Source organism: Pelobates fuscus, chromosome 7, assembly GCF_036172605.1.
Source record: "Pelobates fuscus isolate aPelFus1 chromosome 7, aPelFus1.pri, whole genome shotgun sequence".
Lineage (NCBI taxonomy): Eukaryota > Metazoa > Chordata > Amphibia > Anura > Pelobatidae > Pelobates > Pelobates fuscus.
In genome coordinates, this window is record NC_086323.1 from 22,331,955 (window position 1) to 22,359,397 (window position 27,443).

General features: G+C 39.3%; 1 protein-coding gene across 1 annotated transcript in view; it reads right to left on the reverse strand.

Annotated features, from left to right (window-relative positions):
* TRABD2B (TraB domain containing 2B) overlaps positions 1 to 27,443 on the reverse strand; it is a 263,245-nt gene that overhangs the window by 158,087 nt on the left and 77,715 nt on the right. Inside the window, exon 3 of the mRNA XM_063427781.1 lies at positions 584 to 730. Within this exon, the coding sequence (XP_063283851.1) occupies positions 584 to 730 (147 nt within the window). The remainder of the gene's footprint in view (positions 1 to 583; positions 731 to 27,443) is intronic.

Sequence of the window (27,443 nt, forward strand, 5' to 3'; positions counted from 1 at the left end):
TTTTACTAAATAAAGCAATCTGGCTCCACTTGCTGGAGAAGACCAGATGTGGCAGATGAGACTGTGGACACCAAACAGGACCCAATTAAGTTGTTAAGCCATACTAAAAAGTATATACTATAAAACCACCGCAGAAAGCTTTTTATGAAAAGAGAGCTCTGCAATAATCTCAAACTATTACATAGAGGAATTAAAAAATGCATTTTTTTATTGGATTTTTTTTAAAAAATTGGACTTTCCACCACGGGACAATTAAGGTTAATTTAACAGCCCATGTTGCACTAACTTTAACTGATATAGCAGTCCCATGTTTCAGTAATAGGGCCACACTATTGCAATAGTTCCAGGTTTTGGTAAGGTATAATTAATAAAACATAACCTCTTGTTAACCTAACCAAACCAGCTACTAATAAATGACTTGGTAACTATTCTCAAAACTGGAGTCCTTTAAGAGAGTTTTTGTGAGACTCACAGATCATCAAAAAATGCATTTTCATCTATCCTCCCTCGACCAAATATTAAGAAAGCCCAATTATTACATTAAACAACAAATGTATCGATACTTTGTCAATGTGACATTTACCTGAGTGGAATCATGGTTGAATATCACGGCACCGAGGTCTCCGCAGTTATAATGTTTGATAAGGTCCTCGGTCGTGTAGGGAGCCTGGAAGCTCCCAGCTCGCAGACTCTCGTGCTGTAATAGTGTCTGATTTAAAGCAAACAAAACCTGCAAAGAAACAAAAATAGGATAGGTTTCAGTTTACAAGTCTATAAAACCCAATGTTATAAAACTTACAGTAGTATCTACTGAGCTCTTTTTCATAGAGGAGACAGGATAGGTTACCAGTTATGTATTGCACAACTAATTATACCATTTAGTTGTCATGTGTATAACCTCCATAAGAGATCCTGATAGATTTCCATTTGTCTGAACCTAGCTAAGAATTATTGCATATAATAGAACAGTCTAGATGCTCTGAGATTTCGTTCTCTCCAGACTAATTTGTTGGTATGGCTGAAGAACATTGAAGGACATGAATCAAAGAACGAGCTGAATGAATTTGATCAAGAGAGACATCAAGACGAAGAACTCAGTTGACCTTCCAAGTTTCTGATGTGACTGCACTGGCCAACAAGGAGAAGACCAATAAAGTTCTTGGGAGGGACGCACGGACAGCATGCTATTTGTCAATTCGTCAAAATCTCCTGTGAATTCAACTAAATGACCAGCAATAAAAATGAAAACGATTTTATTATTGGCATATAATTGTACCTATATCAAAGTAAACACTGAAATATTAAAATCTAGCATCTGTGGTTAGGAGAAAAATTGAATTCACAGCTTTTAATTCTTAGGAAATGTTTTTAGTTTGCCAAGAGTGTTTTTTTATGCCATGGAGTACCTGTTTGCCTACGGTTTGTGGTAAAAGATGACCTAGAGAAAAATCTCCATGACATCTATTCACTAACAGAGTCACATTTGTGCAACAGACTCACAATATCCAGTTGGTTAATAAAGTCAAAAAGTATAGCATATGGCTATTGACAAAGATATGCTGGGTCTTTTCAGGTTGGAAATTACAGACCAGGTACTCCTGAAGTCCATTCTTACATTTGTATACATTTAAAAAGTAAAAAAAGCACTGACATTCAGCATCTTCACGCTCTGCCCAACTTCTTGGCTGAGATCATCAGAATTGTCGATCTCAGCCAATCAAATGCTTTCCTATGGGCCAGACACGGGGAGCCCTGTGCGGAGCTGGAAAAAGGTGAGTAAATGTTTTTCTAACAAGAGGTAAGGGGGGGCCAACCACCACTGACCCATACAATGGTTTTAGAACTATAGTGTCAGGAATACATATTTAAGGATTATTAAGTGTGTAGGGGGTTTAGAAAAATACCCCTCTCTGTTTCATTAGAGATATTGCATTTTAATGTAAAGAAGCAAGGTGAATAGTTAGTGTAACTAACTAAACTAAATTTCTTATAAGTACAATAAGATCAATTAGGACTTCTATGAATAAAACACATAGGTCTGGATTAAAGAATCCATCAAAGCCTTTGGGAACATTACTTATTAGTAAGTAGAGTAAACCCATACTATTAAGTAAGTGCAGCCCATATCCTACTTTTATCAATAGCGTTCTAACACAAAATCATTGATCAATTATCTTTAACCTCATAACTGATTGAATGCTCAGGAATGGTGTTTTTTGGAATATGATGTTCAACAGAAGGTGAAATAGTTCTGGATATGTTAGGAAAGACAGATAACATGTTACCATGTATTTCAGAAGCCATCACTGTCTGGGCCGAACCATTCATTCTTGTGTCCGTTTGAAAATCATAACATGCATTAGATAATGTGTTTTTTGTTTTTTTATTTAGTTTTACAAGACTTTTCTGCTTTCTGATCTCCTCTTCCTAATATACAATCTAATTTTCCAGCTATGAACAGGATATCTTCACAATCTAACAAAGTATTTACACGGTAGAAGTTAAACTGAAAGGACTGCATGACAAAATTAGTGAAATAAAAAAATAATAATAATAATAAAAAACAAAAACAACTTTGAACTGTGTCCAGTTTTGTATCCAGTGACTTTGAAAATACTATATTTATCTGTAATATTTTCTCTTTGATTTTTTTTATTTATTACAGCACAGTTTATATAATTACAAGTTGGTCATGCTACAACCTTTCAAAGTATCTATTGCCTTAAAGGAGCAGTAAGATTGTTTTTAAGATTAAATTGTCGAGAATTCAAAGGGTGTTTACAGTGAATGTTTAATTTTAGATCAAAAGGCAAAACAGAAAATATAGCTAATTTTGGCAAAAAGTTTTTAATTCTGCTATTGTGGACTAAAATTTAACTTATTTTTCCAACATTGTCAAAGAAACATAAAGATTGTGTGTTTTGTATTTTGTTTTGTTAGTTTTGTTGTTGTTGTTGTTTTTTTTTTTTTTTTTTGCTAATTTTGCTAAAGAATCATGGGAGTTGTAGTTTCACTGAAGCTGTGAATCAATCTCTTGGCAATCCCTGTGGTAAACATTTAACCCCTTAAGGACCAAACTTCTGGAATAAAAGGGAATCATGACATGTCACACATGTCATGTGTCCTTAAGGGGTTAAAGGCAGACAATCGTGAATGCATATGATAAAGCAAAGTATTAGAATTTGGTTCATTGAATTAGACAGTGTGCACCACCTATACCCTAATCAGTTAGCGTGTGCCCTCTGGAACAACCAGAGACATTGCAGAGGGAATATTAAACACTTCTTACATAAAGAAACACTAAAATAGGGAGTCATTCTTTAAGAGCCTATTTTGTTTGGTGTTCCTCTAAATGTGTAAAACAAAAAACTAAAAACTTTAAATATTTAAGAGGACATTAATGAAAGCTGTTTTGTGGTTGGGTACCATAAATGCCTTTTTCTGTCAATAAAAGTTTCAGTTCTGATATCTAATAATCTAATATAACAAGGCATATTATAATATAATACTGGCCTGACATCTTAGGAAATCTTTAAGAGGTAGTTCGTCAAGCAATGGACAACAGGCAGATTCAGGACTGGACTAATTCTAAGCTTTATTGGTCTTGAAAACTCAATAGACATCATTGTATTCCAACAAATGATCAGATGATACTTTTTGAATCTATTTGTCACTGGTGCCAATTGTGTCTGATTGGATTTTACATCACATTGATTGGTAACAGGGGGGCACTGCTAGAAGTTAGTGGCAGTGGTGGGATGTTTGTTTTACTCCATCTGGGACTGCAATCACCCCCACTGTTTTGTGTGCAGATTGTGCGACAGACACAGTTAAATAAAAACACAGTGAGACCGACATCTACTAAAAAACGATCACATATTAAGCTGAGTTCATTGGCCGCAGATTTAAAGAACAGAGTTACATATTGTTTAAGATGAATCACACCAGATCAGAGACCCCTAAAACCACAATTATATTCATTAAACCTCTTATGATGACGGCAGAGCCCCCTCGAGTCGTGTCTCTGCTGCAATTTCCTACAAGATCACTGAGCCTCTAACTTTAAAATAAATATCCTTATGAAGGCAAAGTGACTGAAAAACATTTCTGCTAATAAATAAAACACAAGCTGTTTATACAAGGAAATGTTGGAAACATTATTACTCAACCTTTTGGAAAATAACATTTGGATTCTGAAGATTTATGATATTTCATTGGGCGTCCTTCTGTGCCCATTTTTTAAAAGTCTTATACTGTAGGCAGCATATTCTGGTTTTAAAAGAGTCTTGTAAAAAGGGTTTCACAAACATTGCCTTGACGTTAGCATAATCCATGCTACAAACAGATTCTGTCAAATGAGCCCCTTGGTTTTCTTTACTTGCCCTTATTAACACGACCTCCCGTTAATCAGGGCACAATGATGGCAATGTGCGTTTACGTAGGAGAGGAGAGGTCAGCCTTCATCACGAACTGGCATTTTGATCTATGTGCTTGGATTAGAAGCTGGGCCAAGTAAATCTGGCCTGCTAGCTGTTGCAATACAGCTCTTGGATTGGAAAACCTTTTCCTAGTTTTGACAAGTTATTTTTGTTATGTTTCAAAACATTTTCTAAAACATTTTATCATATTATCAGGCAACTGAAATGTTGTTTGTTAAATGGTCATTATGTGTGTTGTATCTCTTTTTACATATGTACCTAACGACCGTGTAAGTTGTGCATGTGTTAGTTAGTGACGCTCAGATGCAAGTGGATAAGTATTAACTTACAAAAGCCTTTATTTAGGTGCCCTGTTCTGTGCCTTTCCATTATAGTTTTCCCTTTCTTTGGACCCAGTTCCAGAATCCATCTAACCATGTTCAAGTTCCAGTCCTGAGTCTTGCGTGGTCACATACTTTCTAGATCAGGATTCTTCCCACTTGTTCAGAAATGTACTTACCTCTGTTTCACGTTCATGATTCTCTACTGTTGCAAGTCTCATTTCCATTATTACCGTATTTTATTTCCCTCTCTGTTCTGAACTGATACCCCACAAGCAATCCAGGGTATGACTGATCTATTTGTCTCTTAGAACTTATTCTATCTAATGGACATGACAACAAGGCCTTCATTCTAGAGCTAGGAACTCAACTATCACCCTTGATGTAAAGTGGATTTCCATTAGCCAGATCCTGTTAGGCATCTCCTCCAACCTTGAATTCTTACCATATATAGGCCATCTAGTAATAACCAGAGACAGTGCCGAGAGATATATAACACTACTTACACAAAGGAACACTAAAATTGTGTGTAATTCTTTAAAGGGACACTATAGTCACCTGAACAACTTTAGCTTAATGAAGCAGTTTTGGTGTATAGAACATGCCCCTGCAGCCTCACTGCTCAACCCTCTGCCATTTAGGAGTTAAATCCCTTTGTTTATGAACCCTAGTCACACCTCCCTGCATGTGACTTGCACAGCCTTCCATAAACACTTCCTGTAAAGAGAGCCCTATTTAGGCTTTCTTTATTGCAGGTTCTGTTTAATTAAGATTTTCTTATCCCCTGTATGTTAATAGCTTGCTAGACCCCGCAAGAGCCTCCTGTATGTGATTAAAGTTCAATTTAGAGATTGAGATACAATTATTTAAGGTAAATTACATCTGTTTGAAAGTGAAACCAGTTTTTTTTTTCATGCAGGCTCTGTCAATCATAGCCAGGGGAGGTGTGGCTAGGGCTGCATAAACAGAAACAAAGTGATTTAACTCCTAATTGACAGTGAATTGAGCAGTGAAGTTGCAGGGGAATGATCTATACACTAAAACTGCTTTATTTAGCTAAAGTAATTTAGGTGACTACAGTGTTCCTTTAAGGGCCTGTTTGTTTTTTGAAAGCAGCATGTTACAGTCCCCTGGACTTGAGATATTACAGGTAGTCAGTATTATCCATACGCTGTGATTAAAAAGGTCTTAAAAACTGGTCAAGAGCTGTAAACCCTTTTAGCACACAATAAAGACGATGGCATTTATAGATGATGGCTGTCTGCTGAAATGTGTAAAATGTTTCCTTCTTATCAACGAGTCATGAAAGGCTGCAGGTGAAACAAAGGCCAGGTGTTTGTCCCAAACCACAAACATTATGGACCACCCAGCAGGGATGCTCTTCTGACCCACATCTCAGCTCATCCTGGGTCACATGCTCATTTTCTAGGTTTACAATAATTGAATGCTTGGACAAAATCCATCGCCTTGCAATCTACAAGAAATCCGAGCACAGGGGACTTTTCTAAAGAGGGAAACTAATAAGATAAAGCATAAGGGGATGCATTGTTTACAGGATGAAGGCAAACCAGTCCTAGAAGCATTTACAGGTGTCACCCTCAGGACAATGAGACACAGAATGAGTCTTGGGATCAACGGTTATTGGCCAGACATGTTTTGCTAGGTGCAAGCACTCAAAGTGCTTTAACAATCCAAAAATGTGAAATTAGAGGTATTTGTTCTCCAAGGAAGCTGGTATGCAATGACACGTCAGAAATGAGCTGTTGTAGGCTGTAATACTTCACTTATCTGCCCCTTTTATTATATCCAATGCAGTCTTTATGAGACAACTTTAAATGATCATAAAAACGTCTGGCCATTTCTTGTTTACTATTTAGTTTACCATGTTTGACTGAAAGAAAAAAAATAGCATTTCTGAAACCCTATGAAAAGATGTTTTAAATATTAATAGGGTGCGATTCCAAGCAAAGTGCAGTTAACAGAAGAGTCAAAGTTCTAAAAGTGAGGTCATCGTCATGCAAACCAACGGAATGGTTCTATTTATCCGTGGTTTTCATGCCGTTTGCCCAATTTCTCATTTAGTAACACTGTTATAACCCGCATAGTTTATATAAAAATAAAAAAAAAAACGAACACAGAATTTTGAAATGGATAGTAATTTGGTGCTTGAAGACACAACAAAATTAAGTTGTTATGGTGCCAACAGGTCTCTGGCACTTTGTGCTTTCTAACTTTAGAGGGGTAAAGGTTTAAAAATAATTTCAGAAAGTATTACTTTACAGAGAGGGTAGTGGACCCATGGAGCAGCCTCCAGCTGAAGTGGTAGAGGTTAACACAGTAAAGGAGTTTAAGCATGCGTGGGATAGGCATAAGGCTATCCTAGCTATAAGATAATGCCAGGGACTAATGAAAGTATTTAGAAAATTGGGCAGACTAGATGGGCCGAATGGTTCTCATCTGCCGACACATTCTATGTTTTTTTCATGAATGGGGAGCTACTGATTGGTTAAGAGCGTAAGATAACCACTTTAGCCAATCAGCAGCATCCCTGCCTGCCAGCAATCCACGCTTACTGAAAGTTAATTACTGAAGCTGGATGTCACTGGAGGAATTGGACATCCGGCCCTGGAGACAGCCTTCGGGGTTAAACGGTTGCGAATGGTTTTACCTCTTTGGGTAAGAACGCACTAGGGACCTCCTGGCACCATAACAACTTCCTTTTGATTGCAATAGATAAGTTCAATAGATAAAAACACACAAAAAAAATCTTAAATATTCTTATAAATATAAATCACTGTTTTTTAAATAGACGTTTCCCCCCAAAACTATTTTGCAACAATTTAAGAGAAGTATATTTTATAAGTAAAAATGTCACGTATTACATCACTCACATATTTACAGAAAATATAATCTTGACACAAAATGTATGTTATATTATACAATTAAATGGATTACATGGAATCAGTAATTTAGAAATGCCAGAATATCTTCTGAATAACCTCTTAACAGCTGAAATCAAAAAAAAGTTTTTTTTATTTATATTCTTTGTTTGTGATTCTATGCTGCAAAATCCACAAAGATTAGTCAAGCGTTAAAAGGAAAAAAGAAACTGAAAAAAAAAAAAAAAAATAAGGAAACCTTTAAGCCGTGTAAGCAGACATTGTTAAAAATATCCTAATGTAAATAAATATAAAATCTGATGGGTCTAAATCAGACACGAACTTTAACCGAATGTGTTCTATTTACAAGTTTTCGTAGCATAAGACAGGGTAAATTCCGTGTAGTTAATTTACTGACAATGTTTGCTAAACTTGATCTGATGTTAACCAGATTTGAGCATTTTCTGGTTTTCGTGAAAACATCAGCTGAGAAGAGGAGATACAATTACACCAGTGTGCATGAATTTAGATGAGTAAACAAACAAGGTATTTATCATATTTTGGCAGGCTGGCTCCTTAGAACGCTGTGTGCCACTTGTTGCTACATTTAGATGCCAGAGCTGCACTTTTCCCTAACGTATATCCTGATTATTTTATTTCTGGAGGTAGGAGTAATAATCATTTACTCCCAAGGCCATTGTCCTTGCATTCTGAGTCGGGGTTTGTATAGAATCAATCTCATAGCACCCATGCTTGGGTTCTAGTACTGAACCGTTATTTGGTCCTGTGTGCGCCACACATATATAGTAAATAAGCGTTCATCATTTCCCCAATGCCAGACCTATAACGGCTGGATTTAGAATTTGTCCCAAAGGGAATCCTGATCACATTAATGTAATGGAATCGTGATAAACAGGATAGGGTTTTCCTGGTGTTTTACATGTTGAGGATGGAAGTGGAGTGTTACATTAGACAAAGAGAACATATTGTTTTGAATGCAGAAATGTTACACACTTTCCTTAAAATATACATTTCTTTCTTTATAAATTGTATAAATCCTATGAAATAATGGCAGATCTGAAATGTAAACAGTGGTTAAAATTGTGTCATTTAAGACACTCACAGCACCCTTTTATGTATATATATATATATATATATATATATATATATATATATATATATATATATATGTACAATATATATATATGTACAAAAACAGATAACATTTTTACATCTACATCACTGGACTAATACGGCTACAATCTCTACATATCTATATATATATTTGAGTGAATGCAGCGTGAATGCATGCCTCCCACTCCCAACAGACCCGATTTTGGTGGGACAGTCCTGAGGTTTATATTAGGACAGAAAAGTGGCAGAGTGGGATTTGTTCCCAAAATAGGGACTATCCCTACTAAACTGGGATAGTTGGGAGGTACACCATTAGACATGATGAAACAATGCTCCCAGCAAGTCCTGACCTCCGTGGGCAGGACTGGATGATTGACAGAAAGGCTGGTGTGTTCATATTTTGAGAAGCTCCACCCATTTGGGAGGTGCCATGGAAAATAGCATCACTGGCATGAACTTTTCTCCCCCTCCCACCGCGTCCTAATTCTATAGGGCCAATATCGGGAGGTATGTAAATGTTTTTTGTATAATATGAGAGTATTGACAAAAAAACATCTGGTTTTGCACTCCTCCCTGTCACAGGTGCCTTATTGCAGATCCTATTTAACACCAGAAGATTTACATCTCAGTAAAGTGTGTTAATCTCCAAGAGCAGTCATTAGGTTGTTGTACAGTAGGACCACAGAATATTGGGGTACACTGGTGAATCAGGTCCCATATTTTCTGCACAAACATTCCTCCTGCTGTTATTAGACAAATAATACAATCAAATAGGGGAATAGACTAGTTCAGGTACAAATATCTATATCTGTACAGTGTCTGAATGAACCGTTAAGCCCCAGAAATATGACACCGGGGCAGCAATGGGTTAAGTTTCAACTTCATGCAGTAGAACAGAGCTTGTTTTCAGTGTCTCGTGATGAAAAGGGTCCATTCCGTCTGTGAGGGTCTGGCCTGATTAATATTGATGCTGTGTAAATATGAACATTTGGGGCACCGAATTGGCACATGCTGCCATTTCCCCAAACACTTCATAAATTCCTCCCTAGCTCTCTGTTCCTCATTCTGCGCGATGCAGGACGTTAACACACTCACAGACAGAGCTGGGTGTTTGGGAGGCAGCCTTCACACAAGCAGGGGACACGGTAAGGGACCCCTTGGGGTGAGAGGGAATTCTGGGAAATAAGCTGAATATTAAAATAAATCGTACAGGCAACAAGTCAGATTTCCAGTTGGGGTCTCAGGAGTGTAGGGTCTGAGTGGGGCTGTATTTAAATGTGCTGAAAACAGCAACAGAAACAGCTAAAGAGATTTTATCCAAGGTACTGAATAAACTGCGTTTCTAGTCTAAAACTACCACAAGAGGACATAGTCCTAAATTAGAGGGGCAAAGGTTTAAAAATAAGGGAGAGAGTAGTGGATGCATGGAATAGCCATTGAGTTCATCCCCATGTGAGTTATAATATTCTGAGTTGTAGCTGAGAGCACTTGGAGTTAGAGATAAAATATTTCTGAAATACTAATATTGACTGTGTTGGAATGTCACAGAAATTCCAACCCAGTCAAAAATATACTGAGACAAAGTAGGTGCTACTTTGTCTCAGTGTTTTTTCTCCACTTCACACTTCTTCACACTGGGTGGAGCTACCGGAGTCAAGAAGTGTCAATCAGCCAGTGATGGCTGCAGAGAATTGGCTCCATCTATTCAGGTTCCTGCAGTCATGCAGGATTGTGCATGCGCAAGAGTACAGCAGTGATGTCGACTCCTGGCTCTTCAGCGAGAGGAGCAGTAGAGTACTGGCTGGAAGATAATGGTGGCGTTCACAAAGGACAGATTCAGGCAACTAAAACTCACCTTTGCCTTCCCACCTCATGGCCACCAGACCTCAAGTGGCAATGTCACCGTCAGGAGTCTTTGCAAATTATGCAACGTCCCCCAGATGGAGACAGTTCCGCTTTAACCTGTTCCAAGGCTATTCTTGTTATAGAGGAACCCTCATTTCTATGGCATTTACACCAAAAAATACAACATTGGAAATCAACTATGACTTTCTTTCGTGTGATATTCCATTTCTGTTTCGATGGATATTAAAACTTTAACAATTGACATTGCAATCCAGTCCAGTCCAGGCACAGTCAGGGCACACTCTGCCCTGGAGAAAAAGACAACATTGTTCTGTCACTGTCATCTGCCTGTGCTCTTTCTATGCTGATTTAGATGTCAGAGCTTATAACATTGAAAGACAAGAAGCCCAGATGGAGGTGCCTAGTTCTGAAACAAGAGAACACAGTTTCTTTCTACACTTATTTTTTTTTAGATTTAAATTTATATTTTAGCACCAGGAGAAGAATAGGACTGGTTGGAAGATGATGGTGGCATCTGCAAAGAACCCAACAGTGACATTGCCACCAAGGGGACAGGCAAAGGTGAGTTCTATGTACCTGACATTGTCCCTCTCACCCACCACCATCTTGCCCCAACGGGTCCTCTTCTACTTCTGGCACTGCCGAACTCTTGTGCATGCGGAAAAGTACAGTATTGAGGTCTATGGAGCATCCCACAGTCCAAACCAATTCCCTACAGCCTTTAGAATCTTCAATAGACAGAGCCAATTGTCACTGGTAGCAGCTGGGGGGTTTGACACTTCTTGATGGTGGTAGCTCTGCACAGTGTCTAGAAGTGTCAAGAGTAGAAACATACTGAAACAAAGTAGTTCCTACTTTGTCAAGGTATATATTTGACTGGGATGGGATTTCGGTAAATTTCAAAACAGTCAATATGATTTTATCTTTATGAAATACTCATGTTTCGGGGGAGGGCAGAGCAGGTGACAGTGCCACTTTAAGGAGGGCCTATTTAGCAGCAACCATTTCCAAAAGTTGAAATGTCAAAACTTTCAGTAAATTACTCCCATGGTGCTATAGAATTCACAGACCAATAGTGCTCGAATAGGTCCGTACTCAATGCTGGTATCTAGATCACAATGTCATTTTTTTGGGCGGGGGTGGGGGGGATGGTAATGGTGTTATTAGAAGAAAAGGAGGTGACGTACCTCTTACTATTTCAAATAGTCAATACATTTTAAATGGAAATCATTTCATTAAACTAGAAGGATTACCAGGAGCTAATATTTAACGCATACAATAGCAGGTAAAATATAAACAAATGAAAAACTGATAACAAGCGCAAAACGTATAGCAGCAAACCCCCAAGGTGACATGTCTGCTTGTGTCTTGGTTCAGTGTAATTCTCTTTCATTTGTCAATTCAAAGTTCTATCTTCAATGCACATTATAACTGTCTGGCCATTACAAAGATTATTCTGAAAATGTTTTAATGAATAGAAAGTATTTAGATCTAATCAGGGCTATTCGCAGGACATACTGCTTCCACTACACAAACACACATATACTGCATCCAATACACACCAGTATATAAACACACACACTGCATCCACTGCATACACACAGACACTGAATCCACTACATAGATACTCACACTGTGTTCACTATACAAACACACACTTCATCCACTACACAAACACTGCATCCACTACATAGACACACACACTATATACACTACACAGACAATGCATCCACTACATAGACACACACACTGCTTCCACTACACACTGCAGCCTCTGCACAAACACAAACACTGCATCCACTACACATACACACAATGCATCCACGACAAAAACACACACACACTGCATCCACTACACAGACACGCGCATTTCATCCACTACACAGACATCCACTGCATCCACTACACAAACACAGACATGCATCCACTACACAAACCCACTGCATCCACTACACACACACTCTGCATCCACTAAACAAACACACACTGTATCCACTACACAAACACAGACACTGCTAGCACTACACACACTGCATTACCTACACGAACACAAACACACTGCATCCAGTACAAACACACACTGCATTCACTACACAGACATCCACTGCATCTACTACACACACTGCTTCCACTACACACACTACATCCATTACACAAACACACACACACTGCATCCACTACACAAACAATGCATCCATTACACAAACACACACACTGCATCCACTACACAAACACTGCATCCACTACACAAACACAAACTGTATCTACTACACAAACACAGACATTGCATCCACTACACAAACACATTGCATCCACTACACACACACACAGACTGCATTCACTCTACAAACATAGACACTGCTAGCACTACACAAACTGCATACAGTACACAAACACAAACACTGGATACAATACACAAGCTCAGACACTGCATAAATTAATGGATGTAAGCGTGTTTTGGAGAGCGTGTTTTTTTTTGGGGGGGGGAGGGGGGAGTGCGGGGGAGGAGCATTTTATCTATGGGCATGCCCTGATGACGGATGACATTCATTGGGTTCTGTGTCACTCATTTTAATGCCGGGCTGGCTAATAACACCCCAATGCTTATGCCAGAAGTGAAGTAACAAGTCCAGCAGCTAAGGGGTTAATCTCTTTATGTGCAGCATACAAAACAAAACATGTTGCACATGCAGACTCAAGGCGCCATGACAACTTCAAACATCTGAAGTGGTTATGGTGCATAGAGTAACCCATTAAAAGTTATATGCACTTACATAACAATTACTACTCAGTAGGGGGATGTACATATACACACATAGAGAGAGAGAAATCCGAGACGAGGGTTAGTAAGAAGTAAAACTTAAAATATCAGAAAATCTACTTTTATCAAAACCTAAAAAGTGCAAACTGGGTGATTCCCTAAGACAATAAATAATAATAAAATATCAAGTATAACCAATAAAAATGACATTTTCTCCTACTGATTTCCTAAGTAAACTTGTTTATTTTCTATCTTCCCAAAACTGAGAGAAGATGTGAATTTCATAACAGAAAACTCACCAGCATTCATGGAGTGAAATCACAATGAATTCAGCTATAATAAAAACAAAGACACACATGTCCTCTCCATGCACAAAAACATCATCAAATATACTATCCCAATTATTTCATTGGATCTTTTTGTTATATTTTTAATGACACAAAATCAATCAAACAATCAGCGGGACTTCACCTCTAATATCCTCACTGCGAGTGCTTCAAGGGTCAGATGTCTTTATTAATTATGATGTCTTAACTTATCAATAGCACCTCCAGTTCCCCACACTTTCCATACATCTTTACTAAACACAGCAGTGCACAGCTTATTAGATCTAGTTACATATGACTGCTGTGGCTTTGGGCATTCTAGTGGCAAGTGCCACCACTTACCAAACCGCCGGCATGTAAATTAAAGCCTATTCATCACATCCTCAAGTCCAGAACTAACCTTAAATGAACACCAGCTACTTTATTCCAAAGTATTTATTGCTTCTAGGTCGGCGTATAAAGAAACCACACACAGAAAGAGATCAGTAGCCTGAACAGGCTGTGTTTGTGGAGACGGAGTTGCGTAGATTAACTAAGGTCACTCTTTGCTGATCAACAGTTTTATCACGTACGAAGCTCTGTATCTCTCTCACTTCCAAACTCTGGTCAGCGGAGTAAAGATGGGAGCATTTCATAATAATCAGGGCTAGCACAGTCTGTCCCTATGAGTTACACAGGATTATCTGACGAGACTTCAATGTGTACCCGTCAGCTATGAGAAAGTTATGTAATCAAAAACAACATCGGAAAATACCGATAGACCATGTTATCTTTTTCAAACAATTTTGCAATTTTTAAAATATTAAAGGGAATTTGTTACATCCTTAATGACTTTTTTTTTAAGAAAGGACACTTTAGTCACCAAAATAACTTTAGCTTAATGAAGCGGTTTGGGCGTGTAGATTATGCCTCTGAAGTCTCACTCCTCAATTCTCTGCCATTTAGGTGTTAAAGGACATTTGTTTCTGTCTATGCAGATCTAACCACACTTCCACTGGCTGCGACTGACACTTTTCAATCAGATGCTAGCTTTTTGCTATGAAAAGGCAGTGTTTGCATGAAAAATCCTGCAGGGAATGATTATACTCACCAGAACAAATGCATTAAGCTGTAGTTGTTCTGGTGACTATAGTGTCTCTTTAAGGATGATCCAGGTTCTCCCATATAGTCTCATTTATCTAGATATTTGAAAAAATAAAATGCAGATAAAGAGAAATGGCGAAACGATTCAGAAATATGTAAATATATATATATGTACTATTTTAGGACGTCGGTTCCTGAAGCATCCCAGCTTGCTGTTTAGAGAATGGACCTCAATGTTCGCTCACACACGCACATACAAACACACACATACAGACACATAATGTAAAAGGTGTTCTGTTTAAACCTGTACACTCTGCAATCAAATATTAACTGCATTAAAAGACAGAAAACTCATTCTTTCCAGTCTGGAACCCTAAGCAGGTATGAATTTTGGACAGCGCTGAAAAAGTGACACACTACAAATTAGCAACAGTTCACTTTATGACATCCCAAGAGCATTCATTTACTGTACATATAAAATATTCACTGTGTGACATCAGCGAAATGAAGGGGAGGAAAAAAAGATTAAGTAAGTTGTGTGAAAATGAATATTTATCTAGAGGGGGATATTACGTTTCATTTTTCATAACGTTTCATTGAGCTTGTAAATATAAGCTGTGCGATTTGCTAAATACACTGGGTTTGTTGTAGAATCACAGAATTTGACAGCAGTTAAACAGAATTTGGCCCACCTAGTCAGCTACTACTCGAAAAACCTTACACCAGCTTTATTCTGCGCCCACGTCCCCTCCCCTCTCCTTCCGCCTGTCCTTCCTCTACCTTAAACTTAGTGAATTACTTATTTGTATTAATATCTAATAACAGACTCCGCAGTCCACCGACTACAACTCCCACAAGCAAATACAGCCTCAGATTTTTTTTTCTGGGTTACTGGGATTTGGAGCCACACAAATATATGCTGACACATATATACAGTTCTCAGTACTCAACACCCCTTAGAAGAAAAGATTTGTGTTTAGCATTGTTCTAATACTTTTTAATTAATGGCTAGTGCTGCTACAGAAATGGCACAGCAAAATTGCTTTACAGGCCAAAATGCATAAGCCTTCTTCTGCCTGTCACCGTCTTCCTATGGATCCTCCATGTGGGTGATAGGATTCTTAGAAGAGGTCCTTGATACTTTACTGAAATAGATAAGAATGCATTTTCCCCATCAGGACACTTCCCCTTGTATTGCTTTGCATTGCAGAAAGAGAAGATGCAGGAAGTTGTGTTATGACCAGGGGCGTATTAGCCGCGAGGCAAACAAGGCATTTGCCTTGGGCGGCATTTTCCAGGGGGCGGCAAAAAAAGCCGCCCCCCAAATGCCCAAGGCAAATGTCTTGTTAGCCTTGCGGCTAACAGACATGCCGGATGGGCTGCTGGGCGATCGGGCGGCACTGCCGGGCGGGCGAGGGAGCACTTCCCCTGAGCTGTCTGCTCAGCTCCCTCGCCAGCCGCAGAGTGAGGCTGGGAGGCGGAGCCGGAATATGACATCATATTCCGGCTCCCAGCCTCACTCTGAGGCGCGCGAGGGAGCTGAGTGCCGCCCGATCGCCCAGCAGCCACTGGGCCACTGGACCACCAGGGAGGAAGAGACCCCCCCCCCTCCCCAGCATTCCCAAAGGTAAGGAGGCTGGGGGGAGGGGGGGGTGTTAAATAATAAAAAAAAAGTGTTAAAAATAAATGTAAAAAAAAATGTGTTAAAAATAAATGTAAAAAAAATGTGTTAAAATGTGTTAAAAATAAATTTAAAAAAAAGTGTTATAAATAAAAAAAATTTGTTAAAAATAAATTTAAAAAAATGTGTTAAAAATAAATTTAAAAAAAATGTGTTAATGTGGGTGAGTGTGTGTCTGTGTCTGTTAGTGTGTGTGTCTGTTAGTGTGTCTGTTAGTGTGTGTGTGTCAGTGTGTATGTGTCTGTTAGTGTTTGTGTCTGTTAGTGTGTGTGTGTCTGTTAGTGTGTGTGTCAGTGTGTGTGTCTGTTAGTGTTTGTGTCTGTTAGTGTGTGTGTCTGTTAGTGTGTGTGCCAGTGTGTGTGTCTGTTAGTGTTTGTGTCTGTTAGTGTGTGTGTGTCTGTTAGTGTGTGTTTGCCTGTGAGTGTGTGTGTATGTTAGTGAGTGTGTGTGTCTGCTAGTGAGTGTGTTTGTCTGTTACTGAGTGTGAGTGAGTCTGTTAGTATGTGTGTGTTTCTGTTAGCTAGTGTATGCGTATCTGTCAGTGAATGTGTGTGTATTTAGAATGCGGGGCGGGGGGAAAGGTTGGGTGGGGGTGGCGCGGGGGGAGGGGGGGCGCCTGAGTTTTGTCTTGCCTAGGGCAGCACAAAACCAGGATACACCACTGGTTATGACTGGTGGTAGTTTTTAATACATCTGGCTGCTCTTCAACCTTGAACATGTTCTGCAGGAGGTGCACAATGTTAGACAACTGGGACAAGAGCAGTGACTTCCAACTCAGCCCGCAAGGCGCACTAAAAGCTCTCTTATTATCACTAACCCTATTGAACCTTGAGTTTGCCTACCTGGGTAAGGAACTACAGAACGAGCGGATAAGTCACAACTTTGGCCTGTGCAACCATTTAAATATGCCAGTGTCGGCATCGGTTTAATGTTGACACATTGCGTAAGTGTATCCTAGCAACAATATTAAATAAAGTCGCTTCTAGTTGCCATTGTATTTAACCTGTTTAACGGTGCGTATATATGTTAAGTCTCCAAAACTTTATTTCACAATAAATTGCCTTCTATCAATACTAACCAGTCCTGTCTGTATGCTGCTGTGGTAGTAGTTGGTCATTCGGGATTGTGAAGCACTAGGCCGCAGGGATAGGCACCTTCGGCACTCCAGATGTTGTGGACTACATCCCCCATAATGCTTTTACACCCATAATGCTAGCAAAGCATCATGGGAGGTGTAGTCCAAAACATCTGGAGTGCTGAAAGTTGCCTAAGCCTGCACTGGGGACTCCTAACAATCTTGTCAGTAAATAGCTGCTGTAAGCTGTTTTATACTATTACCAACCGCCGGTAGCTTGTAGTGGCAACTAATTACCACCAGGTTTCCAAGCTTGTTGCTAAAGCAAGTCAAACAGTAATGATTAGCATCAACTTTGGAAATAGCCATAGAAAATAACGAGAGCTGTTAGACCCTACTTACTGACTGGCTTTCAGCAAAAGCTGCAGGTAACTCCTTGTTGCTACTGTTACAATGTTACAGTTGGTTACCAGTATCGCTAACAGTATCTACAAGCATTTCCAATGATGGAAGCGAGGTCCATGAGAGTATTGTGTAAAAGTGGCCATGTGCTTTCTCTTCGGTTTGATTGTGCTGACATCTACGTCATGAAGACATCCGAGTCATTTAAGACTTTGAGGTTCTAAAGTAGCAGGTCCTCAGCAGAAATCCTCAGTTTGATTGCTGCACACCGGCCTATTTATAGTAGAAACTCGGCAATCCCTATCAGTATGAAAAGAAAGCATTTCTCTGGGTTTTTTTGTTATAATTTCTGCTTTTTTTAAAGCCACAAATACCTGTACTACTTTGTGATATGACGTATGTATCTCTGCATTACCAAAATGTGTAAAAGCATTACACTTCAAAAATAAAGGATAAAAACATTTTTTTAAATAAAATAAAACGCATTTATTCACCCCAAGAGGCATTTAAAGCTAGCAAGTCACCCCAAAACCGATAAGAGCAGGCATGCCATTGCAGATTAGGTAATATCCGAGACAGCAAATACAGTCTATGCGTTTCGTAACAAGGAAACTTTATCAAGACAGGCACATTACTATGTATTTATATCACAAAATGATGATGTGCAATGGGGTCCAAAAACATGGTTTTTCTTTCAGCTTTTTAGTGTGGTGTTAAGGGAAAAATATTAAAATTCTCTGTGACTGAATTAAATTGAGCCATTAGGTTGGATAGCAGCAAGGTCTAGAGGGCTTCCAAATCAATGAGGAGACATGACAATTTGTCCTATAACCCACTTTGTAACAATTTTCTATATGGTTTGTGTCTTGCCTTCGGGAATGTAGTTATCGTTTGTTTTAAAAGCCAGTTCCTACTCTTTTCTAGAGGTATTCGTTGAGTAAGAGAGTTATCGTTGGAGAGATGGATGTTCTGGAACCTCCTGCTGGGTGAGAATCAGAGAGAGGTGACTTTTATGGGCTGTTTATGAAGTGACGCTGCGATAAGCGTTTGCTGTGACTTTTCTGAGCAGTATGCCCAGCGACTCACTAACAATACAACTATTGTGTTAAGAGACTTAAAGTCACCTCTAATAAACACAGTATTCCGATCCTCTCACACAGCTTGTCAGCTACTCATAAAAATATCACGAGAAAACAATGTATACGGTCAAGAAGTACGAGAGACGTGCATATCGGCTCTTCAAGATTAATTTTAAAAAAATGTCAATACAAGGCAATATATCAGGAAAAAAATAAAATAAAATCACATCACCTTAAAAACACATTCTAAGCACCATAACCACAATCGTACTTGTTATTGCGCAGAGTCTTTCGATGCCATCATCCATTTTTGATCAAATTTTAATATGATTTTACAAACAAAAAAGGCACTCCCTGCACCTAAATCCCCACTCCTCTGCTGCTACTAATGTGGGCGCTTATGTTTCTTATTCTAAACTGTCCAACCTTAGGTGGCACTGACAGACTGTGCTGATTTCTGTACTGAAAATGCTGCAAAACCGATACGTTTGAAAATTACTAAACGGGGACTTAATAAAGACATGGAAGGCTATTTCTGGGTCCGGACGCAGTTTAGAAACATTGTACTAATCCCTCTCTCATAAATCACAAACTGAATTGGCTTTATTTATATATTTATAAAATATTTTACCAGGAAGGATACATTGAGATTTCTATGTACTGGGTCCACAAAACATTGCTTTGTTACAATAGGGTACAATAAAATACAAAAACAATATTAATACACAATATATACAAAATTGAACAAAGAACAGGTAGGAAATATATAATCAACCATGACACGTGCATTGTGTTTTGAGATATGTAGAGAGGGATCTCTTAAAGTAATTTAGGCTTGGGGAAGATTTGAAAGTGTGTGGGAGGTCGTTCCATAATTGCGGTGCTCTGTATGAAAAGAAGGATTGGGCTGCTTTTTTTTTTTGTATTGAGGTAGACTAAATAAAGTGCTGGTACTGGATCGGAGGTTATCGGAGGTGGGAACAGCTAGGGAGAGCATTCTGCTCAGGTAGGGTGGGAGCTTCCCAGAAAAGACTTTCAATTACATGCTGAGCAATGATTGGTAAATTCACTGTGGATTAACACAAGGTTGGCAAAGATGATCGATCTTTGGTCAAGCAGACACAACTTCTGAGACCCAAAGATCACTAAAATGACAGTGTTCCCTGAGGAAATAGAAAACAGTCACAGCTGAAATACTTGCAAAAACTTAAATAAAGACAGAAACTATTTGAATACAGTTTCTATATTAGAGTAGAAAATATCAAAATAAATACAAACTAGCCAGCTGAACTGACACAGATGATAGTCCCACCTAAACATGCACATGGGGGATTGATGCCATCTTGGCATGACATCACAGATATTTAAAAAAATTATATTTTTGTGGGTCTGTTGCAAATTAGTCTTTAATGAACAGACCCCTCTATCTTTATCTATTTGCTACAATTTGAGTTAAACTAATCTAAGATTATTTTATTTTGCAAATAATCAAGTAATTGCATTTGTTTCATGTACTCATCATTGAAATAGGATATAAATTGGGCTACGGACTTTACTTGTGAGTTGATGTGGGATCATTTTGGAGATATTAATTGGAGCAAAATCCAGCATGACTGTGATAAGATTAAATTTGCCTGTGACTAATGTGTCATTTGAAGGCATTCCAAGTATCCTTATTTTACTGAGATTTTGTGATGATTGCAATTGAAGTCGAGGGGAAAATCTATCATAACCATATGTTCAGCAATAAACTATACGGTGGATATACTGTGAAATTGGTAAGATTAGGGACTATTTCATTATCCTCTTCATCTCGTAAAATAAACATTAACCCTGTTGAGAAATAAAACAAACACCGACAAATGAACTAATGGGGGTTTGATTATAGATGCATGCGAAACCACTAGCATGAATGTCTTTATTCTTTCTCCAGCCCCTTAATGGCTGCCCTGATTTGACTTACTCCGTTGAGATGAATGTCATGTGTCTAACGTATGTAGATTAATTTACAGTTTAACTCTTTTCCTGAATAGGGACCTATATTATATTCAATGAAACATTGCTAACCTCTTGAATTCGACCTCGCTCTACAATTTTCATCCCCTCTAACTTGGGTGGGTTTTAAAGAATGGGCATAAGAGGCAATAGTCCTGAATTTGATGGTGCAGGCTGTCAGTCCCTTTTGACAGGCAGATCTGCCCTGTGATGGATTGGCCCAGCCTTAAACAGACACACCTGTCCCCTGCACAGTACTCTGTGCCCCGTGATCACATTGAGCATTCATATCTACCCATCTTTCATGCCTATATTCAGGGACGTGGGTGGGCATGGAAAATTGGCATATTTTAACGGGCAATGTGAGCATTTGTCAAGGGTCCATCATAAAAGGTAGTGCTCAATTTTAAGGGCAAACCACTCACTGAAATGCAAGCTATTTGAGATGTTGTACTTTCTCTGTATCCTCTTGCACTCTGAATAACAGGGAAAAAACTGTGGGTGGAGGGATGGGCAAAATATAGGGGATTGCAAGGGGAGCTTGAAAAATAATGGACAAATTATGATAACCTAAATATTCTGCAACTAAAAGGGCAATTGCTGGCCAGAATGTGTGCAACATTCCACCAACAGCACATGGACAATAATCCCACACCTCCGAAATCGGGGAATCATATTTCAAAATACAAACTCTAGCACAATCCAGTTGTCTTAAGACGAAAAAAAGGTCAGGACGATGAACTTATTTTTACTATGCTCATCTCAATGACTGAAGGTGGAACATTGGGTTCCATCTTGCATTAAAATGTATAAACTAACTTAAACTCACTGTTTATTTTTTTTGCGCTGGCTTTATCTGGTCCAACTATCTACCTACAAGCCCATCTTTTGACCTCCATGATCTTAAAGAAAGCAAGGATCATGACACCTGAAGAGGCTGACATTTTCAGGAGCCAGGCTTGCTGTTTTGTTTCCACAGAATAGCTAATTTCTTGACAGAAGCTAAATTTTGAAAATATTATTTTGTATCAAATTAGTCAAACTGGGACAAACTAACACAAGCCTCTTTTACTATTCAGATACAGGCATTATTCCGCCTGGGCAAAGAAAGCACAGGATGTGAGAAATTAATTATTTTGGGTTCCGATCTGACTCACAGTATTATCCTTAGTCTGTGGTTTCAGTACTAGCAATGAAATAAAATGAACAGACTAACTCCTGAGGGTGCTGGGACTTTACAACCATTTCCTGATAGCTTTATACAGAGTATCTACTCTGATTACATTAAGGGCTTATTGGGGAAACAAATTAAACATTTTACAGAACTTGAACAAGCTGCATGAAATGACCCCAGACCTCAAAAAGCTCTTTATTTAATAGATCAATTCCAGCTTTTTAGGAATGTTTGACAAATTCCAACAATGGCTTCATTGGGACTAGAAATGACCTGATCTGCACTCAAGTACTTCCAAGATGATGTAGGAACAGTATGTCATTGGACACAGAGCCAGTGTGCTGACAATCCGAGTCCGTGTACTGAAAATTCGAGTCGGTGTTCAACAATCTCAGCCAGTGTACTGACAATCCCAGCCAGTGTTTGACAATCCGAGTCAGTGTTCAACATTCCCAGCCAGTGTACTGACAATCCGAGTCAGTGTACTGAAAATTCGAGTCGGTGTTCAACAATCCCAGCCAGTGTACTGACAATCCGAGTCAGTGTTTGACAATCCCAGCCAGTGTACTGACAATCCGAGTCAGTGTTTGACAAATCCCAGCCAGTGTACTGACAATGCGAGTCAGTGTACTGACAATCCCAGCCAGTGTACTGACAATCCCAGCCAGTGTACTGACAATCTGAGTCAGTGTTTGACAATCCCAGCCAGTGTACTGACAATCCGAGTCAGTGTTTGACAATCCCAGCCAGTGTACTGACAATCCGAGTCAGTGTTTGACAATCCCAGCCAGTGTACTGACAATCCGAGTCAGTGTTCTGACAATCTCAGCCAGTGTACTGACAATTCGAGTCAGTGTTCTGACAATCCCAGCCAGTGTACTGACAATCCCAGCCAGTGTTTGACAATCCGAGTCAGTGTTCAACATTCCCAGCCAGTGTACTGACAATCCGAGTCAGTGTTCAACATTCCCAGCCAGTGTACTGACAATCCGAGTCAGTGTTCTGACAATCCGAATCAGTGTTCAACAATCCCAACCAGTGTACTGACAATCCAAGTCAGTATTCTGACAATCCCAGCCAGTGTCCGACAATCTCGGCCAGTGTTCGACAATCTCAACCAGTGTCCTGACAATCCTAGTCAGTGTTCTGACAATCCGAGTCAGTGTTTGACAATCCCAGCCAGTGTACTGACAATCCGAGTCAGTGTTTGACAATCCCAGCCAGTGTACTGACAATCCGAGTCAGTGTTTGACAATCCCAGCCAGTGTACTGACAATCCGAGTCAGTGTTCTGAAAATCTCAGCCAGTGTACTGACAATCCGAGTCAGTGTTCTGACAATCTCAGCCAGTGTACTGACAATCCCAGCCAGTGTACTGACAATCCGAGTCAGTGTTCAACATTCCCAGCCAGTGTACTGACAATCCGAGTCAGTGTTCAACATTCCCAGCCAGTGTACTGACAATCCGAGTCAGTGTTATGACAATCCGAATCAGTGTTCAACAATCCCAACCAGTGTACTGACAATCCAAGTCAGTATTCTGACAATCCCAGCCAGTGTTCGACAATCTCAACCAGTGTCCTGACAATCCTAGTCAGTGTTCTGACAATCTGAGTCAGTGTTCTGACAATCTGAGCCAGTGAACTATTACTTAAAGCCTATGAGGAGGTAAATAAATTAGATCAGGATGTTTTCATTTATAAGAATAGTAATAAAATGAGTGGAGACAATACTCTTCAACCTCTGGTTTTAGATTTTACAAAAACTCAAATCCATTGTAAATAAACACTGGCATCTACTAAGGAAGGATAAAGAATTAAATAATATTATTCCACAAAAACCGTTTATCACTTTTAGAGGGGCTACAAATTTAAAACAGATACTCACGTTTAACCACCCCAAAAGAGAAGTGCCAGAAACTTTTTTAAGTAATAATAAGAAAGGCTTTTACTCATGCGGGACATGTGTAGGCTGTAAATGTAGTGTAAATAGGACCCTTAAAGGAATCAATAAATTTAAAAGCAAACATTCAAAGTACGAGTTTAATATTAGGGATTTTATTACTTGTTTTAGCAAAAATATTATATATCTGTTGATTTGTCCCTGTGGATTGCAGTATGTAGGGAGAACGATACGTCCGCTACATAGAAGGATTTCCGAACATGTTAATAATATACGCAAGGGATTTGAGTTACACAGTGTGTCTGCGCATTTCAAAAAATTCCACAATAAAGATCCGAGCGGACTAACCTTTGTAGGGATACAAGAAGTTAAAAAATCTTGGCGAGGAGGTGACCATATACAGCACATAGGTAGAGAGGAAATGAAATGGGTCCATAAATTGGGAACCCTAGAACCAATGGGTCTTAACATTGAATTTGATCTTTTCAACTTTTTATGATGCTTTTTAAAATTCCCATTATCTGCACTTCTTCTGTTTACAATGTGTTTTTTAACCTATTTTACTCTATCAGTAGGATGTGGGATATTCCAATATAGCTGCTACTACATCTGGTATGATGTTTTCTATTAAATTGTATTATAAAACTAATAATATATGTACCTATTTTACATTTATTTATGTTTAGTTTGTATTTATAATATGATTGCATATTGCATATTAAATTGTTTTAAAAATTTCCTATACAGACAAATATGAAAATGCTAGTATTATTTTTCTTCATTACAACATATATATGCCGTTTAGGCGATATGCCTAAAACAATAGAGACTGGACGTTTTAATTAAGGAGTCATCAGGTGACCCAGAACCAATAGACTTTCTTTTCAAGAAGTCCACGCCCAGAAAGATCGTCATAAAACTAACAGGACAGCAGGATCCAACATGTGATCTGAGGAAGCCAATCTGGCGAAACGCGTCATCACGCACGACGTCACCACGTGATTGCTCCGAAACCCGGAAGTATTGACTTGAGGTGGGAATACTTATCAACCGGCGGATACAAACAGCACATATTGTGACCGCTGGACGAGGAGAATCGTTTGGACGGGTGACTTAGAAGCTATTTTTATACATTTTATCACTTTGTGTGAATTATCTTTTAAATTCTTCATTCAAATAAAGTGCTTCAGAAGGATTTGCCTGCTGTCCTGAATACTAAAGGTCTCTGAGTCCTGAGATAAGAGGACTTCTGCCATCATAGTTAGAGCAGACTTTTACTGCTCTACTTTTGTAAGTGTGAATTTTTCCCCTTACATATATTTATAGTTTTAAGGCATATTACCCTATGATCTTTGTTTCTTGTGTTTGCTTTACATATTTTCATAGCCCTGAGGGGTGATCCACGCCAGTGGCGTTAAAATTGTGAGTGTGGATTTGTTTCCCCATTTTTTTCACGTGTTGCAAATTGCACATGCACTTTAAAAACAATATTAAGAATTACAATTGTATTGGACACTATTAAGTTATTTAAAGCTATAGCACACCTTATCTTTTTGGCAATGTATGTATAGTGGTGTTTTTTTGAGCTATTTTACACTTTAAGGTGCAGCTTTTAATATTGCTTCACTTGTAATAAGAAAATATTTGTGTTCACTATCACTAAATATATAGCGCCTACTGTTTGCCTGTAGATATTTCTTTTATAATCTGAGCCAGTGTACTGACAATCCGAGTCAGTGTTCTGACAATCTCAGCCAGTGTACTGACAATCTCAGCCAGTGTACTGATAATCCCAGCCAGTGTACTGACAATCCGAGTCAGTGTTCTGACAATCCAAGTCAGTATTCTGACAATCCCAGCAAGTGTCCGACAATCTCGGCCAGTGTTCGACAATCTCAACCAGTGTCCTGACAATCCTAGTCAGTGTTCTGACAATCTGAGTCAGTGTTCTGACAATCTGAGCCAGTGTACTGACAATCCGAGTCAGTGTTCTGACAATCTCAGCCAGTGTACTGACAATCTCAGCCAGTGTACTGACAATCCGAGTCAGTGTTCTGACAATCTGAGCCAGTGTACTGACAATCTGAGCCAGTGTACTGACAATCTGAGCCAGTGTACTGACAATCCGAGTCAGTGTTCTGACAATCTCAGCCAGTGTACTGACAATCTCAGCCAGTGTACTGACAATCCGAGTCAGTGTTCTGACAATCTCAGCCAGTGTACTGACAATCCGAGTCAGTGTTCTGACAATCTCAGCCAGTGTACTGACAATCTCAGCCAGTGTACTGACAATCTGAGTCAGTGTTCTGACAATCTCAGCCAGTGTACTGACAATCCGAGTCAGTGTTCTGACAATCTCAGCCAGTGTACTGACAATCTCAGCCAGTGTACTGACAATCTGAGTCAGTGTTCTGACAATCTGAGCCAGTGTACTGACAATCCGAGTCAGTGTTCTGACAATCTCAGCCAGTGTTCTAACAATCTCAGCCAGTGTACTGACAATCTCAGCCAGTGTACTGACAATCCGAGTCAGTGTTCTGACAATCTCAGCCAGTGTACTGACAATCCGAGTCAGTGTTCTGACAATCTCAGCCAGTGTACTGACAATCTCAGCCAGTGTACTGACAATCCGAGTCAGTGTTCTGACAATCCCAGCCATTGTACTGACAATCCCAGCCAGTGTACTGACAATACGAGTTAGTGTTCAACAATCCCAGCCAGTGTTTGACAATCCCAGCCAGTGTACTGACAATCCGAACCAGTGTTTGACAATCCCAGCCAGTGTTCTGATAATCCGAGTCAGTGTTCTGACAATCCGAGCCAGTGTACTGAAAACCAAACCAGTGCTCGACAATCTCAGCCACTGTGCTAACAATCCCAGCCAGTGTTCTGACAATCCGAGTCAGTGTTCTGACAATCCGAGTCAGTGTTCTGACAATCCGAGCCAGTGCACTGAAAACCGAAACAGTGTTCGACAATCTCAGCCACTGTGCTGACAATCCGAGCCAATGTTCAACAATCTCAACTCGTTTTGTATAGGGAGCTACCAATTGGCTTATATCGTCAGCTGCTTCCCTGTCCAAGGCTTCCTAATTCAAGCCTCAGATAAAAGCAACAGGAGAGAGAGGCAGAGCTAACCAGTTCAGGATTCAGCACTTTAGGAAACTTTTTCACCCCTTAAGGTAAGCTAGTGCTGGGATCCTCCTGGCACCATAACAACCTCATTCCGATTAAGTTAACGACTCAAGGGTCTCAGTTGTCCGTTTCCATGACTGCCTTCTGGAGCCAACATTTCAGGGTAAGAGGCCACTCTGCAAGCCTCTCTGTA